Source organism: Electrona antarctica (assembly GCF_951216825.1).
Source record: "Electrona antarctica genome assembly, chromosome: 15".
NCBI lineage: Eukaryota > Metazoa > Chordata > Actinopteri > Myctophiformes > Myctophidae > Electrona > Electrona antarctica.
In genome coordinates, this window is record NC_136796.1 from 34,294,693 (window position 1) to 34,315,777 (window position 21,085).

The following is a 21,085-nucleotide window of genomic DNA, read 5'->3' on the forward strand; positions in this document are numbered from 1 at the left end:
TTGACAATAGGCCTATCTCACAGCATTTCCCCGCCCCCTTTCCACGCCCCCTTTTGGAGCTAATGGTGTTATTTTTTCTGCGGTCCATAGACTTCCATGTTAAAAGAGGTATTTTCACAAGCCACAAACTACCGTTTTGTAAAGGTAATGTTTATTCTACTTATTTGAGTTGTTATACCATTGTGTTTTCTTCATATTATTATCGGTCTTTGACATTTTAACATTAGGAAATGTACTTAGATTCTCCAGAGAAAAAAAGTGTAAATGCCTAATGTTAAATGACACCTAGCTACCGGAAGGGGGCGTGGAAAGGGGGCTGTGAGATAGGCCTATTAATGGCCAGTTTTGAGTGTTTGTGTAAAAAAAAACATTACACAAACATTGTGTGAATTGTAAACACAAACATTGAAGACGAAGGTGAGGACACAAATTGTGATTGGCCTGAATGAGATGATGTATGATGATGTATGATGATAAGAGCGCCCCTCACTGTTTGTCACATGACGCACCCCCACGTGCACACAAAGGGGCTGGCTTACCTCAAAGATGGATTTGTTGAGTAATCGTCAATCAAGATTGTTAACCACTGACATGCCCAAAATAGTGATGTCCAGGGATAATGTGGCTTAACTGGAACCAGTGGAACCTGTGATAATCTCTACGTATGGATGGCTGGATGTCGGAGTCACTCTCAGACTCTTGCCATGGGGCTTGGAGTCACTCTCAGACTCTTGTCATGGGGCTTGGAGTCACTCTCAGACTCTTGCCATGGGGCTTGGAGTCACTCTCAGACTCTTGTCATGGGGCTTGCCATGGAGTCCCTCTCAGACTCTTGTCATGGGGCTTGCATTGCATTTTCCATGGCCTTTGTGCTCAGTGTTTGCCTATAGTGTCAGGTGGGTCGCTGGTGCAGTGAGTTCAGCACATATTTCTGGCCTGCTGTACACTGCAGTACATTCAATGTCTCTCAGTAACTTTAGCTTGGTTAGCATTTCCCTGTATATACTCTATAGTCTCTAATCTATCTATAGTAGAGTATAGCATGGCAGAGCAGATCTGGCAGAGGATGTATTATTGAACCTATATGGGTGTACAGTATGTATCCTCTGATATACCTGACTGTGTGAGATAAATACAGGCTACTGTATAAACGCAACAACTACTGATTGCCAAGAACATAAACTGTACCCTGGGTGACTCTAGAAACTCTAATTGATGAAGGAGACACGGCAGCTATACCTTCTCGTTTGAATCACTTTACTTACTGTAGTCCCAGTTTTCTGAAGGTGGCATACATACATTCTGGTGTCCGGTTCAGTTTCCCCATAGCTTTGCTTGATTGGCGAGGCAGCAGATTTAACCTGGGAACATGTATGACTGTTTAGTGTTTACGGTTGAAAACTGGTGCTGCTGCACCAATAAGGATTATTGGAGCTACGTGAAACTGAATTGGAAACCCTCAGGAAAAGACTACAGTTATGCACAGAATTTTTGATTACTATTTTGATTGATTGGTTGATTGATTGGTTGATTGATTGATTGATTGTTTGTTTGATTGATTGAATGAATGAATACGCTATTAACAGTTTGCAGAAAAAATCACAGTAATGTATACAAGGCCTGCTAAGAGGATTTAAAAGCCAAGAAAGCCGGTGGCTTGTTTCCATCGGGGTCCTTCATATTCAATTCATCGGAACTACGACTGAGGAGTGCATGGATGGAGTGAGGCCTGTTTATGTGTATGGTTTCTCTGCCTTAACCGTGAGACATTTAAAACCCCTCCTTTCTGAATTCCCCACTTGTCAGTCAAGTCAGACTGACAGATATTAATTCTCTTCACTTACAGAACCTGTCAGTTCAGATTAGCACAAAGTCCTCATCTACTAGCCTACATGTTCATACACCAATGTAGCCATTCACTGTGCCCCCCCCCCCCCCCCCCTTAACTAATTGCCTGTCAGAAGTTTACTTCTAATGATTAACTGAAAAAGATTAGATGTGATGCAGGGCTTGTGCGTGAATGACTGATTAAAGGCTTGATTGTATGCCTGCCATTCGTGCTGAAGGCAGGACAGCTTCCATATGATTATAATCATTCTGTTTAGTCATGGACTTGTTTGGAATATTGTCAATGAACTATGTAGATAAGATGAATATTTTTTTTGCTGATGGAAAGACTTTCAGAGGTGATGACCAAGCTTATTGTGACGGGGAAGAGACAGAATGAAATGGAGAAAACTTGCTTTGCAAGTATTGCAATACAGTAGGTACTCACTGCAGAGAGGACAACATTGTAATGTTAAAGAAAATGTTTCATGCAGGTTATTATAATTGCAAGGCCAGTTTTTTCTGCAAACATTTTTGGAGAAGTAAAGAGTTTGAGGAGTGTTTTGGGGTAAGCAGATCATAAATAGTGATGGCAGACTCAGGAAATGCCTCTAATATACTGAATAAGCTCTACAGATTAAAACTAGAAAAAGTGCCCTTCTGGGCACAGGTCTCCACCAGGAGGATAGGAGTGTGTGTGTGTGATGTTTGGCAAAATGTTTAGGAGCAATATAAACAACGTGTGTTTTACATATGTCGGCCTCCTGGTGGCGCTATAAAGAGCAGATGTGAAAAGTTCCAGGCAAAGGTTTTTCCTTGGTCACTAGGGAGTTTGCATACAAAGTTATCCACAAATCCGTGCAGTTAGAGGTAAAAACACTTTTCGGCCAGTTATAGCGCCACCATGAGGCTGAGTTGAAAATGTTCATGTGGCATTTCTTCCTCGGCCTAGTGGGAATGTGCGTGCCCAATTTCACGGAAATCACACGATGTGTTCATGATTTGCAGCATTTTGTTTGAAACTGAGCACTCCTGCGAACTTTGGAAGCCAATCTTAGCCAATCAGGATGGAGTCTGAGAATTCTGAAAGACCCGTTTCGTTGAATGGCTCTAGTCTAGAGAGACTGTGTACCAATTTGCGTGATGTTTGGACAAAATCTGTAGGTGTACTGTCCAAAAACTTGTTTTGCACAAAGCGGCCTCCTGGTGGCGCTATAACAGGCCTGTTCTGGAAATTTTGGGGCAGAGGTTCATCGTTGGCATCCAGGGAGTGTGTGTGCAAAATGTGGCATCGACCGGGTTAACGGTGCCGGAGATTAGCTGTTCACAGACGGAAGGACGGACGGACGGACGGACGGACGGACACACACACGGACGGACGGACGGACGGACGGACGGACGGACGGACGGAGTGCAAAACATACTCTCTCCCCATGCCTTCGGCCTGGTGGAGACAATGAATGAAACGGTTTCTCCATCCTAGAGAAACACCGGTTGGTTCAGTACTGACCTTGTCTCTGTTGCTAAAGGGCACAGCAGTCAGAAGGAATCCTTTCTCCTATTTCTACCTGACACTGGCTGTTCTCATGCACACGGCACTGCAACAACGACGGCTCTTGTTCAGGGGGCTGTGTTTGGGACAAAGCAGCTTTGTATGCACTATGCATTCCACCAAACAGCATTTCAATAGGGCACTGGCGAATAGGTTGCAGCTAAGCTAATAACCTATCATGTAATCAGACCCCCACAATGGGATCATCAGTGTTGATTTTTAGTCACCTGGAATGTTGTAGTGTTAGTCTAGTTTTAGTCGACTAAATATCACAAGATTTTAGTCGACTAGATCTACAGTTGATTTAGTCGACTAAAATGTATTTTGGTGGGCCTTGATGGCGTCGTGAAAAAAGGTAGTCGACAAATATTTTTTGTCATAGTATTAGTCGGCGAAATCGAGTACCATGAATGGCACTGCAGAGCGCGATACTGAGAAAACAAGCTATCACATTGATTGTCATACTTCCCCAGTAGATTTTCTTTATTTAGATTTAGATTATAGAGAGTAGAATTATTCTCCTGCTTGTTCTTCAATCAATGGCATTGCTCAAGTTATCCATGTAGGGCTGTAACCATCAATTATGTTCTTTACAATTATTCACACTGTTATTGGATTAATCCAATAATTCAGAATCATATGTGTAGTCTGAAGACTCACCTTTTCAGACTCCACCCATTACCCCCTAGCCCTGACGACCTTGCAGGCTTATACAAAGGTTCAAATGTAATTTACCGGTAGGTAGCATGTTATTAGACAGCTTCATTTGTTGAGCTGGCATCCTATAGTTTTTATCAATGTACAGATTATATATGTCCTTAATATATTATACTGTTTAGACTGATGATAGGGTCTTGATTTACCTATGATCCTAGATTACTCCGGGTCAGAGCTCCCCTGCCATGCCTGTGCCTTGTCATGCTAAGAATAACTTGATGAGCAAGCCTCAGACAGAGAGAGGACAAACCAGAGAGTAGTGGGCGAGGAGAAACATTTCTCACCTCTTAGGAGCAGAATGCCTGATTTCCTGAAACGAAACCCAGGACAATTAGTGTAAATATTGCGCAGATGGTGTGGTCATTAAGCAAAACAAACGCAATTTCTCTACAGATGGACTCCCGAAGTGGAGCAAACAAGGTCCCCTTTGAAGTGTGATTCATTTTTCCATTGCTTTCATGTTGTTCTAACTCTGCCTCTGTCAGATCTAATGACGGAGTGTTCTGTTGTGCGACCCCACACATCATCTGCGCTCTGTTTTCCTCTTTGTACTTCTCTCTCTCTCTCCCCTAGCTTCCCCTTTTCCACCTGTTGAGGGTTGGTTTAGTGTCTGGCTACCACACCACGTTCATCATGAGTCATAAAGTCCATAAAACATGGCTGGCTGATGCTGGAATGGGGCCAGCTGAGTGTATTTGATTCTGCCTGGAGGCTGAGTTAAGTGCTGCCGTACTTACTGGAACAGCATGCTCGGACGTCGCCGTGTGCTGCTCATGGGGGGATTTATGACAGAGATGTTCGTATTGCACATCTCTTGATTAAATTACGAATGTTAGTACCATGACGTTGGCCATGATGATATTGATGATTATATATTCCAGTGATAGCTCGTGTTGAATCACCTTACACGCTTACAGACTTCAAAGACCGTTGCCTTTGAATAGTTTATTTTGGTGCATCATAATTCAGATTCAGAACCTCACCAGGCAACCAGCCGCCCGAGGAACAGAACTCGTCTTCAGCTACCTATCGTTTGGGCTTTTTCATTCTTTCTCTCTCCTTTCCTTTGTCTCTGGTTTTGTCCATATGCCAATTCCGCTTCTTTTCACCTGGCAGTGAGGAGCGCCCAAGGGGCCAGTGAGGATATTCAACGTTGAAGCTCTAGGTCCTAGTGGTAGGAGGAGGGACTACAGGCGGACCCGTAGATTCATGACCGGGAAACCCCGTGCAGCTGGGCTTTAACATTGAGCGCTCGGTTGCCCTACGTCACCCAGGACCTCAAAGTTGAGGTCCGGGGAGGGACTTCCGGCAGTCTTCCGGGTGCTTCAAAACGCCACTGAGCAACTTCCACTGACATGAATAGCTGGGGGGGCGGAGCTTCGCGCCAGTTCAGTCTCTATTATATATATACTCTATGGGAGCGCCACCAGGAGGGCGAACACGCTATCCGGTCTAGTTCAAGTGAGCAGGTGGCCTGACTATCGTCCTCCCTGCCCCGACTTACCGCCCATGAACACAGCCAATTATTGGCTGTGTTCAGGGCTGGTAAGTCGGGTATTGTGTTCACTGGATTCTTCTCCACGGTGGTGGGCAGGCAGTGATGGAAGATGTACTCACATGTTTTACTTAAGTAAAAGTATCAATACTGCAATGTAGAAGTTCCATATTCAAAATATACTTGACTAAAAGTAGAAAAGTATTGGCATCAAAATATTAAAGTACCAAAAGTAAAAGTACCCACAAGTTCAAAATGTATAAAAAGAAAAAATTAAAGACGGGGTGAAATGGTTAATTTGGGCATTTTATTTTGAAGTTTCAGCCTGAAACGGCAGGCTCTGAGTTTCTGAACCAATCAGAGCATCGCATCCCTTCAGCACGACCACGCACGACTTATGGACTTTGTTTGTTTAAAGGCAGACAGTCGGCCAGCTCTATCTAGCGCAATGTGGCTTATTTCTAACCTATAATGTTTTCACATACATCTTTTAGCGTGATGATTACGTTTAAAATGAGTTGATACTGTCTGGATGTCATCTTGAATGAGACTAAAAAGTTCTGTAATCAAAACCACCTGTGTTTGGCCGGACGCGCAGCAATGGGATAATACATGTGAATGAAATCGAGCTTCATTTTTATTCATGTGAGCCTCGACCTTCATGGCATCACGTTTTCGTTCAAAGGAAGTAGTTAAAATTTGTTTTTTATGGACTTTTGATATAAAAATACACAAACATGGACATTTTCAATTTCTTTTGGCATCCATTGTTAGGTATGCCCATATGATGACCACGGATATGGTCTATAAGTGTGAAAAATGTATTTTTCATTTCACTAGGTCTTTAAAAGCTTATAGATCTGCTATTTTTCAAATATCCAATAGATACGGCTGAAGTGGTTAGTGTGTTTTGTAATAATAAAAAAGTAACTAAGTTTTCATATAATTGTAGTGGTGTAAAATGTACATTTTTTTTACAGCCAAGATATAGGCTATTAGGCTACTACCGTAGGCCTACAGTAAATTGCCATTGATTTATTGTAACTCAAAAAGTAAATGGTAAAATAGTGCGAATATTCGAAAATCTTCACCAGGGCTGTAGAATATTCAAGTTAGACTTTTCTCAGCTTCTGGCATCCCTCATGTCGGCAGGAGCTTGTTCCCTGTCTGTTGGTCTTTGGTCCTGCATTTGACTGACACACAGAAGAGTAATATCTATCCAGTCATGTCCCAGAAGGTTGCAGTGTTCTTTACACTCCATGGTTTACCTTGATCTTTGCCTGTCCATCCACGAAAAGGTGCATTTAGCTGAGCTAACGTGTGTGTGTGTGTGTGTGTGTGTGTGTGTGTGTGTGTGTGTGTGTGTGTGTGTGTGTGTGTGTGTGTGTGTGTGTGTGTGTGTGTGTGTGTGTGTGTGTGTGTGTGTGTGTGTGTGTGTGTGTGTGTGTGTGTGTGTGTGTGTGTGTGTGTGTGTGTGTGTGTGTGTGTGTGTGTGTGTGTGTGTGTGTGTGGCTCAGGAGGTAGAGCAGGTCGTCCAATGATCCCTGGGTCGGCGGTTCGAATCCCGGCTCCTCCTGTCCACATGTCGAAGTGTCCTTGGGCAAGACACTGAACCCTACATTGCCTCCAATGAGTCGGTCGGTGTGAGCTTGCCACCATTGGTGTGTGAATGTAGTAAGTGAGGACACTGTTCGCCGCTTCACCTCCCATGTATGAATGAATGAACCATTGTAAACCGCTTTGAGCACTTGGAAAAGCGCTATAAAAATGCAATTCATTATTTATTATTATTATTCCGTCAGATGACACGTCAGATGCTACTTAAAGCATAATGAAATTTAGACATTTTTGCCTTTTATATAGGCTTTTAATGGTGGCCATATGGATTTGGCCGCTCTGGCGATCCCGAATGTTGCTGGCTCAGGCACCCTAGCTAAATCATTAGAGCATGCCCTGGGCTACATCTGGGCAAAACTTGGCACTTTTACACAAATTAGCGCAACATTTCCCTAAGCTCCTCAACTAAAGTACCAATGACGCTAAATCCATATTGTATTGCATTTAATTATAAGCAATAGGCCAACATGATTAAAGTTATTATATATGATTTTAGTCATCATAGCTTAGTTTTCATTTAGTTTCCATTTAGTGAAAAAGTCGACGAGCATTTTTTGTCATAGTATTAGTCGACCAAATCAACATACAGCAGCTGCTTGTGGCTGCTACTGTATTGTGCACATCAAACGCAAAATACTATGTAAAAATATAATGACCAGAGAAGGGCATTACTCTGAGCCGACTGACGGGATATCAAGGAGATCACATTTCACTGACTGATGCAATAAAACCTGTTGTTTACAAATCACAACATCCAAACATCTGATCACAGCAGCTGCTGTTGTAATCGTCAAGGTTTCTCTGATCCAGTGTCTGTAGTCTGTTCATCCGTGGTACATGAAATGACTGAACGAACATGGTCAGCAGTAGCACCACAAATGGTGATCAATGGAAGATAGTCACTGTAGAAATGAGTCACTGCCGGTCCGGGCCGGCCTATAGCGGTCCGTAGCTGTAGGCTACTGTGTGGCCTAGCGGTCCGTAGCCGTAGGCTACTGTGTGTCGTAGGCTCAATATGTCAGTTTGTCACCTCCCCCTTCACATTCAATAGATCCCATGATCTTGTGTGGCCAGATGTAAATTCTTGAAATCGCCATAATTGTTTTGCGGCACAACATGTGCCTAAATAGGGACATGTGAGCTCATGTGCTTAAATTCACATACTGTACTGTAGTAGTTGATCTGTGAGTCGGTCCTGGTCCCATTTATCCATGCATTCATCCAATTATCCATCCGTCCACAATCCAACCATCCAGGAGTGTTGATTTTGACAGGAGATTTTTGTTTTAGTCATATAGTCCTTTGAATAGTTTTCATTTAGTTTTAGTCACATTTTTGTCACCTGGAATGTTTTAGTGTTAGTCTAGTTTTAGTCGACCAAATCTACAGTTGATTTAGTCGACTAAATGTATTTTGGCAGGCTTTGATGCCGTCGTAATGGCTGATTTTACTCTTGCTGAAAATAGCAGATCTACAAGCTCACAACGTGTCGCGCTGCGATGCATTGTGAGCTTGTAGATCTGCTATTTTCAGCATGCAATCAAAGTGTAAAAAGACTAATACTGGATCTCTTGTCCACTAGTCCCTTCCTAACATTTTAGTCTAGTTTTTATTTGTTGACGAAATTGTCAATATATTAAGTCTTCTTAGTTTTAGTCATCATAGCATCATTTAGTTTCCATTTAGTTTTCATCGGTGAAAAAAGGTAGTCGACGAACATTTGCTGAATCCATTCACCCAATTATCCATCCGTCCACAATCGAACCATCCGGGAAGTGTGGTGGAGTCGGACACGTCTCTCCCATCCGGCTGCCTCGTATCTGATGTGAACCCGTCAAACGAGACCTCTCGGTCTCTCGGTGAGTCATACCCGGGCCGTGGCTGTGTGAGACCTCTGAGGTCTCAAGCTATTTCTGGACATCTCAACTGGGCCTGTTTACCCCTGTGACTGATGAGAGAAGAGTGGACATTTCATCCTTTCATGTTTCAGCGCCCTTAGCCCTCATCGGATTCCTGTGAAAGTCTGATGGTTATCTTGCTGTGGTGTCGGTCGGGTCGCAGTATGAAGATAAGAAGAAATTGTTGTCAGTTGTCTGCCTGTTTTGTTGTCATTGTATTTGTTTGTTAATGTGTTGTTTGGTTATTGTCATTTATTTATTGTATTGTTACAAAAAAAAATGTGTTTGATGTTGTCATTGTCTGTATGTGTGTGTGTGGCGTGCTGTCAATTGTGTTAGTATGTGTGTTGTTGTCATTGTGTCATTGTGCTTGTTTGTACAGTGTGTGTAATTGTGTGTGTATTTTTGTCATTGTGTTTGTGTGTCTATTTACTATTTAGTAAAATAACAGATTTTGGGAAAACACAAATGACATAATGAGCCATATGTCAGGAATGAACGGATTTAGACTTAGAGAGATTATATTTGATGCGTTGTATTCCTCGTACAAATCGTGTTGATCTGAAGATCTGATCCACTGATTTTGCAACCCATTTTTTCACCCAGTGTCAATTATCTAATTAATGTAATCCTGTGCGCTACACTTCCTCTGCCAACCTGGGGGGGGGGGTGCATCGGACTGACCTCATGCTTCCTTCTGTGCATGAGGAGTCCAAGCTGCTTCTTTTCACCTGACGGGGAGTTTCCCCGGCCGGACGTAACGCGTGGAAGGAACACGTTATTCCGACCAGTTCACTGGCAATTTTCTAATCTTGATGGAATTCAGGCCCGCCAAAAGACCAAATCGGTAGACTAAAATCTTATGATATTTAGTATAAAACTAGACTATCACTAAACAATTCTAGGTGACTAAAATATGACTAAAACTAATCCAAAGACTATGACTAAACTAAAATAGAAATTTGCTGCGAAAAACAACACTGGACTGCATAGGGACCATTATTGGATCTGGTCTTCTTCTCCCTGTCCTTCTGCTTTCAGAGTTTCCTCTTTGACCTTCTTTCATTAGTACTCTCCCCTGACTGAGAGCGCGGAACCCGTTTGTGTCTCGTTCGCATTGGGGAAGGGAGGCGTTTTACTGTCATCGTGAAACAGACGAGCTATGAGGGATTCTCACAAGCAGGGCAGAAATAGACGGGTGCTCCGCTTTAAAACCCATTTTGACCCGAGATCAGATTCTAAAAATGTCTTCTACATCCTGACAGTTTTCTGAAAAGGCTATGTTTCTATGTGTCAGTCGTTCTTCGATCTTTCAAAAATAGCAGACCTACAAGCTCGTAGCGTGCTACTTGGTGGCGCGCTATGAGCTTGTAGATCTGCTATTTTTCAATAGCTAAAGCATTACATAATGCTAACACCAAAAGGGGTTCCCGCCCAAAATGGGTTAACTGTGACACTTTGGCAAAAAGCATCACAGGTAGACCACTTTGCGACAGTTCAGTTGTGATTTTGACTGTTATGCTGATGCTTTCCTAGTTCAAATAGGTTACAAGTTCAATGTTTCATAAAAAAACGGAAAGCTTTTAGTGTAATTAGCCTGTCACTTTGAATAATTAGCCCCAAAGGGTCTTAATGAGGACTTTTTTGTAGAGTCATATTATAGGGCCAGCAGCTTTTCTTTTCTGTTATTCTATTATACATTGTTTTCATTGTTTTCTCTGTGTGCTTTTGTACATTTTGGGTTCAAGATGCCTTGGGGTTGGCTTTGTATTGTGTACCTTGTGTGCATCACCATTTTTATAGTAGCAGAGGCGCCTCTAAAATTAGTATAGCAGTACAACTCATAGAGGAGGGCGCAAATCCACGGGTTCACTTTTTATTTGAATTGTAATCCCCATAGGGGGATTTTAGATTGCCTCATATAAGTACTGTGTTTGAAAAATAAACAAATCATCCAGGCCATGTCGCTCATATGGATATGAAGAATCAACTGACTGAAATGCTAATGTTACTGCTGCTGAATTAGAATTTCTTTTTGCTAGAAACGGACTATATTGTGACTACATTTGACTGAGGGACTGCCATTTTCGTTTTTTCATGTCATATAAGCAGGGAATCATAGCTTCAAATTGACATTGGTTGTTCAGTTTGACCCACCAGTTTTGGAGATATGGCTTATAGAGTAATGTCTTGCAGAAAACAGCGAGTTGAGAAAACAGGCTTGAAAGGTTCACTTCTGTGGTCTCTAACATTACACCTAGCTACATGTACTAGAGCATGTCACATACTAGAGTCTAGTATGTGAAGAGTCTGCCTGTGCGATTATCTCTGGTGAAAAGCTGGAGTTTGCGCGATGGCAGGCTCTCAGTCAAATCTGGTCACATATGAGTGACTGACTGCGATACAGAGACACCTCCCTGACAATAACGCAGAGACAGCTTGTTTATTTTTGGACCACAATGCTTATAATAGACGATACTTCCGTGAACCAGGGGAATCGAGGGGATGAGCGAGTGACGTCAGGACTTCGGTGCTCTATTATGAGTGTTTTTTCGTCTTTTTCACTTGACTTTTATGATGGTGTAAACCTGATGTCCTGTCATGTGTCCCAGTTGATTGGTTAAACTTTAAAAGAAAATGCAGGTGTTTCACTTGTTTTTCTTTCGTTATTTCTTTATATGATGTATAGTGATATATGATGTATATGAATACTGTTTTTTTTTTCAGTCATCATGTAGGACATCTTTGTATGTTTACATTTTTGAATTGATTGACGGTGTTATGAGCACCAGCTGTGTCAGGTATACAGTATGTACAGTAGGTGCTTGTTTGTGATGTTCATTGTCTGATGAAGAGACGTGAGGCTCAAAACGTCATCATGTCCACTGTGGTGAGAAAATAAATTATTGAGTTTGGAGCTCAGTCCAGTGTGCGGACCTTTTTCTCTTTTCTATTATTTACCTCAGCCCAGCACCTGGTGTTTTAGTTAGTGGATGTGCGTGCTCTATTATCTTTTTTTTAAGGTAACTAAACCACCCAAGCCTCTACTAAAGTATAATTTAATGTTGCTTTAATTTACATGTTACCCTGTAGGGCATATTTTCGTCATCACCTTACACCTTATCCCTAAACTTTTTTTTTTACTATTTTGAAAAACATTATTATTGTTCAAATAGCCAAACTGCTCACGTGTCGATGTAGATTGGCTATTTGAAGTATTTTGATATAAATATAAAATATTTATAAATAATAAATAAAGGCAAATACGTTTAGGGATAAGGGGTATAAGGCACTGGCGAAAATAGGGCCCTGTCTTCTATACATGTCTGTCTGTATGCAATCTGAGAATCCCATCGTCAAATATTCGGGAAAACAGCGACCCCTGTTGTTCGCGAGGCAACAGTCTGTCTTGAGAGACTAGTCTGTATGAAGCGCAGTGAGATGCGTGTCTTTCATCATGAGTGGGTCATATAGGAGTGTCCTTCATGAGTGGGTCATAGGAGTGTCCTTCATGAGTGGGTCATAGGAGTGTCCTTCATGAGTGGGTCATAGGAGTGTCCTTCATGAGTGGGTCATAGGAGTGTCCTTCATGAGTGGGTCATAGGAGTGTCCTTCATGAGTGGGTCATAGGAGTGTCCTTCATGAGTGGGTCATAGGAGTGTCCTTCATGAGTGGGTCATAGGAGTGTCCTTCGTGAGTGGGTCACAGGAGTGTCCTTCGTGAGTGGGTCATAGGAGTGTCCTTCGTGAGTGGGTCATAGGAGTGTCCTTCATGAGTGGGTCATAGGAGTGTCCTTCATGAGTGGGTCATAGGAGTGTCCTTCATGAGTGGGTCATAGGCGTGTCCTTCATGAGTGGGTCATAGGAGTGTCCTTCATGAGTGGGTCATAGGAGTGTCCTTCATGAGTGGGTCATAGGAGTGTCCTTCATGAGTGGGTCATAGGAGTGTCCTTCATGAGTGGGTCATAGGAGTGTCCTTCACGAGTGGGTCATAGGAGTGTCCTTCATGGGTGGGTCATAGGAGTGTCCTTCACGAGTGGGTCATAGGAGTGTCCTTCATGGGTGGGTCATAGGAGTGTCCTTCATGAGTGGGTCATAGGAGTGTCCTTCACGAGTGGGTCATAGGAGTGTCCTTCATGGGTGGGTCATAGGAGTGTCCTTCATGAGTGGGTCATAGGAGTGTCCTTCATGAGTGGGTCATAGGAGTGTCCTTCATGAGTGGGTCATAGGAGTGTCCTTCATGAGTGGGTCATAGGAGTGTCCTTCATGAGTGGGTCATAGGAGTGTCCTTCATGAGTGGGTCATAGGAGTGTCCTTCATGAGTGGGTCATAGGAGTGTCCTTCATGAGTGGGTCATAGGAGTGTCCTTCACGAGTGGGTCATAGGAGTGTCCTTCACGAGTGGGTCATAGGAGTGTCCTTCACGAGTGGGTCATAGGAGTGTCCTTCACGAGTGGGTCATAGGAGTGTCCTTCATGAGTGGGTCATAGGAGTGTCCTTCATGAGTGGGTCATAGGAGTGTCCTTCACGAGTGGGTCATAGGAGTGTCCTTCACGAGTGGGTCATAGGAGTGTCCTTCACGAGTGGGTCATAGGAGTGTCCTTCACGAGTGGGTCATAGGAGTGTCCTTCATGAGTGGGTCATAGGAGTGTCCTTCATGAGTGGGTCATAGGAGTGTCCTTCACGAGGGTCATAGGAGTGTCCTTCATGAGTGGGTCATAGGAGTGTCCTTCACCAGGGTTTAGTAGTTGGTGAGATGGAGTATTGTGTGAAACGATCCATCCTCCCCTTCACCCAACATTCCACCATTTAACATCGATTGAGTCTTTGGAAGACAGCATGGTCTGTCTGCAGTGACAAATGATGTTGTACAGTTGGGTGCCACCGATATTGTCCCTTATCATTTGACCCATTTAGGCCTGACCTCAAAACTTTTAAAAATCCTTCTAAATCCTGAAAAAATCCTTCTAAATTTTCACGATTTAAAAAAATTTGCAGACCTACAAGCTCGTAGCGCGCCACTCGGTGGCGCGCTATGAGCTTGTAGATCTGCTATTTTTCAATAGCTAAATTATAACATAATGTTTAAAACACCAAAAGGGGTTCCCGCCCCAAAATGGGTTAACTGTCCTTTTGCGCAGATCACGCAAACCTCAGCAAAAAGAAAAGGACAATATCGATGGCCTCCAACTGTAGTTCACAATCACCATGCCTAAAAGTAACGTGTTGCTATGTTGAACAAGAAAGAGGGTACAATGTGGAGAGGTGCGAGTGTGGAGTCCCAGGGGCTACAGAATGGTTTATTTGTTGTTTAATGTATTTAATTGTCAAAACACTTGCACATACCTACCTGTAGCATGTGTATTTGGAGCAGTGTGCAGCCACTGATGACTACAACAATCCTGGAGAAAAGTTGTTTACCCTGGGATCCTCGAATATCCCACTCAAATCAATTACTGAATGGACAAACTCGGCTTCTCTTCTCTTCTCTTCTGTCCAATACCATTTCTATAGGATTATGAAATTCCTATAAGAATCCTAGGATTTTCAAAATCTCTAATAGGATCCTATAGGATTCAAAAATCCTATTAGAATCATATAGGATTATTATCATTTTCAAATGTTCCAATAGAATAGAAACTCAGCGTATGAGTAACATGGCTTGGGTGGTGTGTGTGTGTGTGTGTGTGTGTGTGTGTGTGTGTGTGTGTGTGTGTGTGTGTGTGTGTGTGTGTGTGTGTGTGTGTGTGTGAGTGTGAGTGTGAGTGTGAGTGAGTGATCCAATCGGATTTGTTCCAAATTCTGATCGGGTAGAATTTGGAAGAAATCCTATTGGATTTTCTTATAGGACAATAATCCTTTGTTCCAAATTAGGATTTTTAATAGGAATCAGAAACCTAGGGTATAATGGTGTAGGCAAACCTATAAATACAGCATGAATCATAGAACGAAATACAGTAGAAACATCAATGGACCATTTAGTAAACTATTGAATTTACAAGCCGAAGCTTAAAACATGATTTAACAGGCATAAGTGGCTGGTCGTTTCAGAATCTGACTGGGATCCCTGAGGGCAAAGGAGCGATCAGCCTTGGTAAGCAGCCGGGACCTGGGAACAACCAGCAGGACTACTCCCTCAGAGGGGGGTCAAATATTCATTAAATTATTGCCTCTGATAGCTACATAGCCTATTCCAACATCAATACCCTTGTTTGTTGATTTTCACTCCTTTGTGTTTCCAAGTGGAATGTGGAAAACACCAGAGAGTGAGGAGGAAATGCAAATCCCTCTACAACAGTGGTTTTCAACCCTTTTCATATCAAGGACCATTATTTACCATTTTTTGGTATTTGAGCCACGGACCACCAATTAGCCTCGGACCCAATACAAACTAAAGAATATTTTGTTGTCATTGGATAAGATTTTGTTTATTGAAGATGTTGGTAGCATAGGAGAGACAACAGATAACAATTCTTCGACATTATCTAATTGTGACTTCTTGAGGCCGTAAATTGAAACCAAATGGTAAGGGTCCATTTGGTTTCATTTTACACTCTCAAGAGTTAAAGATCTATAAGGGTCCATTTGATTACCAACTCTCCATCATTTAGCTGGGGACCACCTAGAACCCCCTCAAGGACCGCTGGTGGTCGCCGGACCACTGGTTGAAAACCACTGCTCCACAACACCAGAAGTCCAGAACTCTTCTTAAACTAGTGCATTAAATGCACTCGCTACATACATTTTATGTATGAAATTCAGGGACCGTGGTCCAACCTAAAAGGTATTTTCACACGGGGAGTGATTGAGGCACCTATTGATTCATTTTCTTTTTTTTTTTAAAGATATTTTTTTGCGGCTTACGCCTTTTATTGGTTTTTGAAGGGACAGACAGTAGGCTGACAGGAAACGGGAGAGAGATGGGGGAAGACATGCAGTAAAGGCCGTGTCGGGCTCGGGAGTCGAACCCGCGGCACACTGCGACTGGATTACCAGTCGGGTGCCCAGACGGTTACGCTACCGCCTGGGCCTATTGATTCATTTTCAATGAGAGGCGAGCGGGCAGGTACTGTAGGGAGGTGCAGGCAATCTGACAGACATTGTCCTGACAAGTGGTCGCACTCCCGTGAAGCGGTTTGTTCCAGGCTGGTTGGGGTGAAGGTTTTGGCGCCCTCTGTGATTGCAGAGGCTGTGGCAGAAAGGGTACAAGATTGGAAGCACAGCTGGTCCTCTCTCTCTCTCTCTCTCTCTCTCTCTCTCTCTCCATCTCCCCCCTGCCCCCTCTCGCTCTCGCTCTCGCTCTCTCTCTCTCTCTCTCTCTCTGTCTGTCTCTCCTCAAAAGGAGCCTCAGGTTCTTTTTCAGTTTTTGCTTTGGATTATAAACTCTGGACTTTCAAACTGACAAGACAACGGCAATCAGCTAATGTGACCTAAACATTTATGATAATGTACACTGAATGTCAGGGTGCTTTGAAATGCCCCCAGAAGAACCCATGAGTTCTATCGAGTAGCTGCCTGTACCAGGAGGAACAAACAGTCCTTGTCAATCCGGTGTCCCTCACTGTTCCCTGGCTTACTGTATGTAAAAGATAGCTTAGTGGAATCAGTATTAGTCATTCATCTCTGCCTACTGATATGTCTGTGGACATCTAAATCCATTATGGGATGTATAACAATCCGCACCACACTATGCAAAGAGGTACACCTCTGAGATCTCTTGATTGTCTGGCCACACAAGACTAGAGTACCCGTCTATAAGATCAATAACAGACTGCTGTCTGTCCCAAAGTATCCTTGTCTCCTGACTCCTTGTCATCTCTGTCCTCCACTTAAAGGTGATGTCTCAGGCTGAGGGTCAGCAGAAATCCTTGGTCCAGTCAATCGACTCCCTGCCCACCAGAGGGCCCGTCTCCTGCCTTGACCACGACCTGCTGCTCCTCAAAGCCACGTCCGCTGCCACCCTCAGCTGCCTGGGAGAGTGCCTGAACATCCTGCAGCAGTCTCAGAGCCACAGCCAGAGCAGGCCTCAGTCCCAGTCCTCCCACGCCAACCACACCGACCACCACGAAGACCCCTCCGGTGAGTTCCAGCAGGTCCCGGGCCCCGTTCCAACCCTGCTGCTGGAGCCCCCGATCCCTTCGTCTCCCTCTTCTCCTCCTCTGTCTTCTTCCCCCCCGTCTCCTTCGCCAGAGTCGGCCGCTGCTGGTGACAAGGGCCACCTGGCGGAGCTAGACTGTGGCCCTTGTCCCTACCTGATGGGGGCCTTGAACTTGAATGTTTGTAGTAAATGTTGTTGAATGTTGCATCCGGATGTTTGTTTGAATTTTTTTTTCTCCATTATCTTTTCTCTTCCATAATTTATAGTTGTTACTAGTGTGGTTTCTTTATTGTGTTGTGATGTCCCCCCCCCCATTCATTGTTGTTCCTTAATGTCTTGTCATCAGTTTTGCATTGAAATCCTAATATTTATTTCTAAAGTGGTAACTTCACCAGGGCCCAACTCTATGCAAGTGTGTGAAAGTGTATTTATGGTCAATATTGTTTACATGGTTTATGAAGAAGCATTTCGGACAATGTGCTAAGTGCATGTAAGAAAAACAATTGGGGTTTTAATGTGTGTACTGTATGTGTGAATGAGACGACCTTAACCACTAACCCTGGCATCCCGGTTACGGGCATACAGTAGCATTATAGCCGATAATGTTAAAAAATCGCAGATATACAGTACAGTACAAGCTCACAACGCCTCGCATTGTTTGTGGTGAGCTTGTAGATTGCCTCCTTTTTTATATATATATAATTTAAGATTATTTTTGTGGTAAAATCATAATGACACTTTGATAGAGGTTTTTCTTGTGTAGTTATACCTTACCGTGATGTCATTCCAAATATTGGCGATATGAAGATATCTGATTATTACTTGTAGTTACATCATGGCAAGCTGTCTAGTGTACTGTCTACACAACCCAGACTTTTACCGAGGCGGCATTGTGCATCTGTGGTTAAGTGGTGAATAACTAATACTATGCACTTCTAACTTCTCTCTGCGGATTAGGCCTAATAAGTCTTTGCCAAAGAAATCCACATTGGTGCCTAAAACCCTCAGATCTCTCTGCCATGTTTAATCATCTCTGTGCCAGATCCAAATGGAGCCAATAAAGATCTTTCAATGCAAACCCTTTTCAGCCTGCGGGCTCTTATATGTGTTTCTATGCCCCCTCTATTGATAATATTTGGGAGCCTGACCAGTGGATAGTAGAGCATAAGTCTGGATGAGGTCCTGTACTTTAAGCTCTCATAGATTTATGGTCTGTAAGGGTTCATTCAGACCTTTTGGAATTTGCTCTGCATCACTTTACAGTGTCGCATGGCAAAAATAACATATCCACAATCTTGTGCATCAGCAATTTTCTGCGTGTAACACCATTGTAAGACAAAGTATACATCGTGGTTAAAACGGTTGTATCTCGTCACAAAGCTTAGGTCTGAACTCTGCTTTTGTTGTGATAATAACTAACCTCTGTACATGGTTCTGTTTTCCAGCAGAGTGGAGTCGGGTTGATTCAACTCTGTCTCTAATGCTTAATGGAGTGTTTTCATGGGCTGGGGCTCTTGAGTGGGTTCTGACTCGGGTCGGAGTTGCTGTGGTGGTGCTGTCCGTCCGTCCTTACGCCTTGTGGGTCTTCTGTTCCCTTTTGTGCCAACAGCCAGCCGGCCCTGTACCTGTTCATCAGACAGGGCCTGGTGCGGTGTAGGACCACCGGGCTGCAAGTACAAACCTCCGTCCGTCCACTGCCTGGCTGAAAAGTCTTGTGGGGGTCTAGCTACGCCTCGCCTACGGCATGTACCCCCCGACACCCCTGTACCAGGGCTTTAGGGTGCTCAGTGTTGACTGAGCAGAGGGGTTGTCTGGCACACTTGGCAGGGGGATGTGTTGTGGCTGACGACGGGGGAGGGTTGTTTCGGGTTGGTTGGTCGGTCGGTCCCACATAGGACAGGCCACGGTGCCACTGTGCTGCCACTGCATGGGGCGCAAAAGGTTGTGAGCTCCAGTTGTGAGCCAAGCATGAGGTGGGACCAGGTTTTGGCTGGCACAGTGGTCCCTCCGGGCTCAGGACTGACGCAAAACGACCCGACGACCCGACGAGGTGACGTGGTTGAGTCTCTGCGTACGAGGGGCGAGTGCGTCGGGAGACGCTGTGACGTATAGTTGTGCCGGCCGGGCTGCTTATACCTACCGAGTGCGTCCTGGTTGAACTCCCACGACAAAACACCATGCACACCCCGCCGCCGGTCACGAGTCGGATTGCTCACTCTGAGCTGCTGTCACGGAGGAGATTGGCTGCTCTTGGATCTCCTCCCACCACCCCACCACCACCCCTTCCTCCCACGCCTCCTGCTTCTACTCCTCTTCCTCCACCTCCAAAAAAACTCTGCTTGCTGAAGGCCCCCCTCCACATGTGGAGCACTTTCCTTTCATGAGATGAAAATCCATAAAGGAATGGATGGTTTGCATTGCCACCGTCTTTGTTCCCCAACAGTCTGATGTGAGAAAAAAACCATTCAGTGCCTTGAGTCGTGCATTATGGAGCTGAGAAGTCAATGGCATGTCAAATGTAACGAGAGGATGGTAGTGTGTGCACCATACTGTATGTGGGCACGTGTATGTGGGCACGTGTATGTGGGCACGTGTGTGTGTGTGTGGGTGTGTGTGCGCGTGTGTGTGCGTGTGTGCGTGTGTGCGTGTGTGTGTGTGCATTTGTGTGAGCGTGTGTGCGAGCGAGAGAAAGATGGAGAGAGATTGGAGTTGGGCAGGACGTGGATGTTCGGTCAGAATTGGGCAGCACAAAATGCGGAGCATTGATGTCACAGCCCAGAACTGGAAGGTAATGCCATTGGAAACACACACACACTGCATGATGTCATGTTGTCAGTTCACTGCCTTTCTGTTGGCCTGCATGCTCCTCCCGCTGTACCCCACGGTACACATCCAATGGCACAGAAACTCTTTCTTACAAAGAGTCTTCCTGTTTCTGGTGCATTGTTGTGACATCTCAGAATAATGTGCCAGTTACCTTAACCACTTGAACCCTAAGTATCCATATTCTGGGGCAAAGAGATCCTCTAGTGTTGGGTAAATAAAAGGGGGTTTAAGTGGTTTAAGCGTACCTTGGCCGTTTTTTTTAAACCTAAATCCCTCTAGTTCTGTTGTGAGGATGTGCACATTTTGCAAAACACTTTCCAATGCTTGTTGAGAGCTTGCTCTCAATGCCACTGAAACATTGCAGCCAGCCTATACATAAAATGTGTCAAAACACGTAAGCTAGCAAATATTTTCTACGGCCTAGAGAGCAAACTTTTGACCCACAGAACATAGTGGTAAGAACTTGCCCTTTAAAAGCACTCACAATGCAGAGTATATTTTTGTATTTTTTGAGAAGCTGTGCTAGAAGAACCTACTTGTGATGTCGCATTATTCTTCTCATTATTAATTATTATATTATTATTATTATTATTATTATTATTATTAATTATTTGCATTATTATTCTGTAATAAATATCCTCATTATTCCGATATCCTTTCTGAAATATATCCACTTTTTGGAATGCATCAACTAAGGCTCCCTTTATTCCTGAAGGAGTACCTCTCAAATAAACAATTTACAATTTACAATGTAAGCATTTGGCAGACACTCTTAATCCAGAGTGATTTACAGTAAGCAACAACAAAAACATGGTAATTCATCAAATACATCAAAAATAGTCATCATGAATCATACGTAAGCTAAGAATCTAGCAGTGGAATAACTATATAATGAAACTATACGTATACACTATAGAGTGCTATGTCTACATAAAATGCTATCTATGTTTACAGATGTTAGCTAACAGACACTGCTAAAGTTCCTGTCAGTTGACCATCCCGCCTGGTCTGTTTTAGAGACTAGCCTCAGACACGTCTTCAAGCAAACTCAGGACTG

The 21,085-nt window shown here is 43.7% G+C and overlaps 1 protein-coding gene across 4 annotated transcripts in view; it reads left to right on the top strand.

Annotated features, from left to right (window-relative positions):
* The window catches only part of osbpl10a (oxysterol binding protein-like 10a), a 105,509-nt gene that overhangs the window by 49,744 nt on the left and 34,680 nt on the right, over nt 1-21,085 (top strand). For all 4 annotated transcript variants that reach the window (XM_079522255.1, XM_079522256.1, XM_079522257.1 and 1 more), the window contains one exon: nt 16,940-17,183. In XM_079522255.1, coding sequence (XP_079378381.1) covers nt 16,940-17,183 — 244 coding nt within the window. The remainder of the gene's footprint in view (nt 1-16,939; nt 17,184-21,085) is intronic.